The 6,727-nt window shown below is 39.1% G+C and overlaps 1 protein-coding gene across 17 annotated transcripts in view; it reads left to right on the forward strand.

Annotated features, from left to right (window-relative positions):
* Nucleotides 1–6,727, forward strand: part of LOC116696385 (LIM and calponin homology domains-containing protein 1) — a 96,954-nt gene that overhangs the window by 62,261 nt on the left and 27,966 nt on the right. For all 17 annotated transcript variants that reach the window (XR_004333707.1, XM_032527324.1, XM_032527313.1 and 14 more), the window contains 2 exons: nucleotides 1,739–1,849; nucleotides 3,280–3,478. Coding sequence is in view for 16 of the 17 variants with exons in the window: in XM_032527324.1 (XP_032383215.1) it covers nucleotides 1,739–1,849; nucleotides 3,280–3,478 (310 nt within the window). In the remaining variant the exon portion in view is untranslated. The remainder of the gene's footprint in view (nucleotides 1–1,738; nucleotides 1,850–3,279; nucleotides 3,479–6,727) is intronic.

The raw sequence follows: 6,727 nt of genomic DNA on the forward strand, positions 1-6,727 counted from the left end.
AACATTTTGTCAAAGCACCAATAGTCAACCATACAAAATTGTCGCAATATCAACATCAAGGTATTCGGTCAAGGATATCGTGATATTTGATTTTCTCTATATTGCCCAGCCCTAAGTTTCGGTCTACATTTTGAAAAGAGATGTGGTTTGTTCCCCTGTGATATGTTGTCCCCAACTTTAAAGGGCACTTGAGCAAACATTAAATCCATCCCTGCTGTAGACATGCATCTTAGTTAGACTGATTTTCAACCCTGGGCTAAAAAGATGAATTTCCCCTCAGGAATCAGCACAATACTACAGAAAAGACTTTGTTCTTCTTCTGAACAGCAGGTTGGTTCCTTCACTCTTTCTTCAAGTGTGTTTGAACGATGGCAGAGGGTGTTTACACTGACAGTATGACTGAAATAACCACATTAAGCCATGCTGAGCTTTCTTATCAAAGCAATCCCTGTGGAGCGACGGTTGACATGGACACAGTAAATATAGCTGGGAACACTTGGCCAACAGTGCTCAAGGTGCAGCTCTGTGTGATTCCCCCTGTGGCTACACAACATGTAGATTCTGCATTTTAGACATTTAACTGACTCCAAAGGGAGTTAAACTGAATCCAGCAAGCATCACTTCCTGAGTAATACTTTAGCATTGCTTCAAGATTTTAGGTTACATGCATAAGTCAGAGGTACAGCCTCATTCAGCTACTGATTTTACAAGGTTACTGTGTTGGAAGAAGGTAAGATTGACCTGGTAATTTATGCACTCAAGGCCAAACTAGCTAACGGGCAAATCACTGTGACCACTGAACGGATACTTTGTTTAAGCAGGAGATGTGTGTGTGTGTGTGACTGGTTTCAGTGTCAGAACAATGGCTGTCTTGTCATGTTTGTGCAGGATGCATTAGCTAACATGAATCTTCTTTGGAGGAGACTTTGTAATGACCATAAAACCAACTTGTATTGCTTTGTAGAGAGAAAAGTGATAAAAAGAGTGGATAATGGTTTTAAGTGCTTGCTTGGTTCAATTCAATTTATTTTGTTCACTTTTTACTTTCCTTCAATACAACCATAAGCTGACAAACTATAATGTATGGCCATTTTACCTACTAGGAAGACGTGAAAAGTTGCAAATGTTGGTCTGCATTGCTACATGTACATATTGTACGTCCACTTCATTGAATTCCCCAACTTTCCTCTGAAAAGCATTAAATTGCAATACCCTAATATTATGCAATTTTACTTATCTTGTGACTTGGAATAGCCGACTTAGACGTCAAACAAATTGGCTCAATGTGCGTTGAATAACATGTTTCATCTTGACAGTCTAATGGACATTATGTTTGGATCCAGGGCAGCATTATGAAGACTTTTGTCTGAGGAACTTGAATTTAAGAATGTCCTCGGGATCACTGGATGGCCTGCATTGCTATTGTTGTAGCAACAAGCCTAAATGTTCTCTCTCTTAGTGTTGCATGAATAAGTGGATATCTGGAGCCTTAATTGGGGGTGGCTATGTGATATAGCATGTTATATTTTTTATAAATTTTTAGTTTAATGAATCTGGGCAAGAAGGTGTAATAAGAGTGAATATAGGGACTAACAAATAAAACCTTGCTTTATTTCTTGTTTTTCTTTTTCTTGTTTTCACTTGGCACTGAGGTGGACTATTGTATTGTTTTTTGTTTTGTTTTTACAAATAGTGTCATCTTATCATGATATCTGACTATTTTTCTTTCCTTTTTTAGGTTCTAATCACCATCTACTGGTTGGGTCGTGCTGCTAACAGCTGTACCTCCTACAACGGTCCCACGCTGGACCTGAAAGAGTTTGAGGGCCTGCTTTCACAGATGCGAAAGGTTTGCTCTGTCTTTTTTAGTAAAGTCTAGGCTTAAGCAAATCATGTAAATCGAAAGTACAGGGGCAATTTAGGCAGTAGTATAGCTAGTGGTATAAGCGGTAGAGAGAGGCTGTCCTTTTCACACTCAAGGAGAATAATCACTGATTTGACCACTGCAGTAACCAAATATCCTGAAAAGAAACACAAATTATACTGGACCCCTTTATTGGGGATGCACTGAAAGAGTGTGTGTTTGTTAAATGTACACAGACTTCTCAGAAATCCTCTCAGGCAGAAGATTTTGCCCCCACCCAAAGATGACCTCTGTTAAATTGAACTCCTGTGTCAATCACATCAATCTGGTTCCACCCCTTTACTGACCCAAAGGTACAAAGAAAAGTTAGCATTAGCAAGCCCTTACGACACACATACAGGCATACTATGACGACCGCTCATAGCCATGATGTCACCCCCATGTGATTTATTCAACAATGTGATGTCCCGTCTCTGTTCTATGAAACTGAGTAATATCTGCCAACTCGGCAGAATAACTTTCCCAGATGTTCACACATAGCTGCTGACCAAAACAAAGCCACGTTTCTATGAAACAAAGAAAGGGACTAATAATAAAATGAGATTTGAAAATCAGGTGCACACATTGGCACTCCAGTTCACTTCTAATTCTTGTGGAATTGGAAACTGGACCTTTTTCAAAGAACTAAAATTGTAATGCAAGAAGCAGGGGAATGTGTGTCCCAGCTGCACTTTTCTCTGCTCAGTTATTGTAAGTAGTTAAGGATAAGTGCATCAGTTAAAGGGTCAATTCACCCAAACTAGGAAAGAAAAAAACCACCTCACTTACCACTAGCGGTATCTTGGCATAAACATTTTAGTGTTTTCTTGCCCTGGTTTTGAGATCCTTCTCTTATAGGTGGGTTGTTGTTGTTGTTGTTGTTGTTGTTGTTATTATTAAATGTTATTATTACAGCCTACTTGAAGACATAATAAAGAGACTGTCAGAGACCGGTCCGGGGGTCAGGAACAGGAAGTAATTTGGTGGAAAGGCCTTTCCCCACCTTCCATTAGCTACATAGACATGTTTCAACTGTAGACAGACAAAGGGAGTGGTGACTGAGTTAAAGAGAGAGTGATAGAGAGGGATTTGAGAAGAACTAAAGATGAGAAAATACAGAATGCGGAAGAAGGAGAGGAAGCAAAAGGCCTATACAAAGTGGATCTAGGTATTACAGTGAGATGTTTGTGCAGGACAAGATACAAACTAATTCTTCAGATGTTTTTTGACCAGGTGAAAATGAAATTCTCTTCACACAACACAGGTTTACTGGATGTACTTAGCATGAAATGTTATGTATCCTTCCATTGTAATCACAAATGGTACGCTAATTTGTGCATTTGAGATAACCTGGGCATGTGTTCCTAAATTTTTAGGAGGCAGAGGAGGCAGAGAGCCCTAAACGCAGCATCCGGGACAGTGGCTACATCGACTGCTGGGACTCTGAGCGCAGCGACTCTCTCTCCCCACCACGCCACGGCCGCGAGGACTCGTTCGACAGTCTGGACTCCTTCGGCTCACGCTCACGACAGACCCCATCGCCGGACGTCCTGGTCGCCCGCGGCAGCAGTGATGGTAGGAAATGGTCTACTCTTTATGCTCTTTACAGTCATATTCACACAGAACACTAGTTTGAACTGATTATGAAAGCGGGATCTTGTGGTTTGAATAACCACCGTTCAATTTAAAGGTTGCAGGTCAATAGCCATTGTGTCATTTAAGCCACACCACATACAGTGTGTCTTGTGGAAGGGAAGTAATTCAGTACTGGCTGCTTTGTTTGAGTCAATCGTGGTGTTCAGATATAGTTTATAGATAAATGAGGTGCATTGTCCTTGATTGTGCTACTGTAATAAGGCATGTTGCTCGCCTCCCTGTGTTTTCACAGCACAACGCCCTGTGCTTGTCAAAAGCTATTATAATAAAGTGAAAAATGTCACTATGATGCCTATATTAAAGCCAAGCTATTGTTTCATTTTTGCTACAGCTATATGTCTTTTGAAAGGGAAGACATTTAGTATAGAAGCTGCTGTTTTTGTTCTGTTCAAATTTGGCATATGGACACTGTGTAATTATGAGGTGATTGAAGCAGTTAGTGCTTCTAATGCTGCTGTAGTAAAGCCTGTGTGTGTTTGTTGTAAAGTTGTCTGCAGTTTGGTTTGACTTTGTTAATATAAGGAGCCCAGTCTTTTATCATTTTATTGATCTGATGAAAAAGGCTACATGCAGTCTTTATGTTCCTTTACTTTATAAAAAACTGCCCATATACATCCGCTGCGAGTCTCAAAGTTCTCGAGTCACCCATATCTGATGTCAGCTAGCTACATTAACAATTAACCATTAATCTGTTTTTGTTTCGAACACATTTCAGTTATTTTTATTAACACAGGCTGCTCCAATATGTGTCAGGTGACATAAAACAGAAGCTGTTTATTGGTCCTCATGGAAAATCTTACAAATTCAGATTTAACTGATAAAATAGAAGTGGCAAGAAGGCTCCACCCAAACGTCTGATTTCATCTGAAAAGAAAATCCAGTCCAGTGTAGTAATTTGATGTAGACACATCAGATATGTGTCCTTTTGAGAGGAATAAAAGGTTGTAGTTTGAACCCAGAGACACTGAACCCCTGTCATTGGTATCTCTGCTAAGAAAGTCAGATAAATGTTTCAAATTGAAATGTACATATAGGTTGTTGTGATTAGATATACTGATATTAAAATTACCCACCACACATCCTTTTTGCTTTCTTTAATTCAACAGACTAAAAAATGTCAATGCATTGGAAAGTCAACATTTCAAGGTTTTATAAAGGTCGTGCTGCATGTACGTAAACAAGATATATTGCTTTGTTTTTATTGTATAATAAAGTCTTTGTTTAGATAACCATATTTAAGCATCTGTAATTGAATGGTTCCAAATTGGTAGCCTAACAATTTAAGTTTTTCCATGACAAGCATGAACTGCAAACACCTGCCAATTTCTTTTATGCTTCGTGCTGAGGTTTGGCTGCATGTAAGTACTTACAAATACAAAGCCGACCATATGCTTTTATTGCAAGCTGTTCATTGCTACACTTTATTTGAATTTTAATTCAAAACAAATTTAAATGACAGACTATAAAAGGTTATATAAGTCGTCACAAAACATAATGTATGTTTCATCTCTGAACTTCATGTGGGAAAACAGAGTGAGGCCACGCATCCTGTCTGTGTTTTTGTTTTGAGGGAAGTACAAAGGAAACTGCTGTCACCAAAACCTAATCTGCTGTCACCAACAGTCAAACTAACCAAAGACCTTGCTAGATGTTGATGTTTGCTCCAATCCAAACATCCAAAACAAGGACCATTAAACAGTCTTGTGCTGGGCGGTATGACCAAAAAGTTACATAACGGTATTTTTTAAGATTCTGAAATTTTAACGGAATATCACGTATTCTTTTGCTTGACTGGGTCTTTCATATAGGTTTACCACTGTCAGAATAAAAAAGAAGTGAAACGTTAGGTTTTTGCTTCGGTGTTGTTTGAATAACATTAGTGGATTGGCGGAAGTATTTTGACGAAGCAAGACATCTTAAATCCAGTGTTTTAGTCATTGCTCTGAACCTGTCTTTCTGGATGGTCTGTAGTGGGCCCGTAGGTGGATTGTTCTTGTGTTCATTATGTTGCTCCGATGCATGCTTGAGATGAAAGGTCTTAACGTTAGCACGGCTGAGTAACGTTAGTGCGACGAGCACAGTTAGAACAATTTTTTAAAACCAAAAAACCTCCAAACAACAGACATGGCTCTTCTTTTTGGCACAAGTTCTTCCGTGTTTACTAGTTCTGCAGCTTTGATTTTGTAACATTCAATGCCTATCCTATCCATCTTCACCATAATGAAACACCTGAGCACTACTGTTTACCCTGCAACTGAAGGTGTGACCATGCTTGTTTAGTAGTGCAACATTGAAAAGGGTCCGTCTGAAACGATGGCTCAATAGACCGGAATGCAAAGCTGCCTCTAGCTTTTACGCAATAAATCTGGCCACCAACATGTGTAACCCACAGCTGATTGGTCACATTGTCAAAAGACCTCTGATGCAAAGTAACATGCTCCACTAGTCTGGAAAAATTAACACAATTGTTAATTGAAATGAGTTTGTTAAAATTGTTAAAGAAAATGAGGAGACACCCTGAAGAAGTGGACTAAAAACAAAAAACATTTCACCGTAACAGATTGATTATACTGTATTTCACAACATGATCTGAAGTCGGAATTTCATTTGGGCTTTTTTAATTTATTGCTGTCAGAAGCTCTTTGTAGTTCAGCCATACAAAGGGGGATATAGAGGTTAGTATGTCTAAAATAAACTATATTTGGAAGCCCTTGCTATTATTAAGGGTGCCATACTATTAGTGTTTAGATCAGACCCAGGGAGGCACAAACTAAAGATGTGAGAACAGGATAACAATGCAGTTATTACCCAATGACAGGGACCGTAGCATACACCTAGATCAAGAGCATCCATTGCCCTTTCACTATTCAGCTCCCAAACTGACTTGACCCTGGCGGCAGTAATTAGGGGACAGGGAGAAGAGTTTAATTCAAACTCTGAAAGAGATAAAATAATACAAATGCTCTTTCTTTTGCCTGTCCTTCTCTCTTTCTATGTTTGCAGGACAACACCCATTGCTAGCCAGAGGCTGTTTCAAATAATAGACTGAGTGATGTCATTGGGATGATTTTTAGGGTTTGTGTTTTGTTTTGTTTTTATCAGAAATTGCCTTAAAGTCCAGCATACAGGTTTTCTAAAATGCCAGTTGTTCAGTCTGTATAATGTTTT

The sequence above is a fragment of the Etheostoma spectabile genome, chromosome 10 (assembly GCF_008692095.1).
Source record: "Etheostoma spectabile isolate EspeVRDwgs_2016 chromosome 10, UIUC_Espe_1.0, whole genome shotgun sequence".
Lineage (NCBI taxonomy): Eukaryota > Metazoa > Chordata > Actinopteri > Perciformes > Percidae > Etheostoma > Etheostoma spectabile.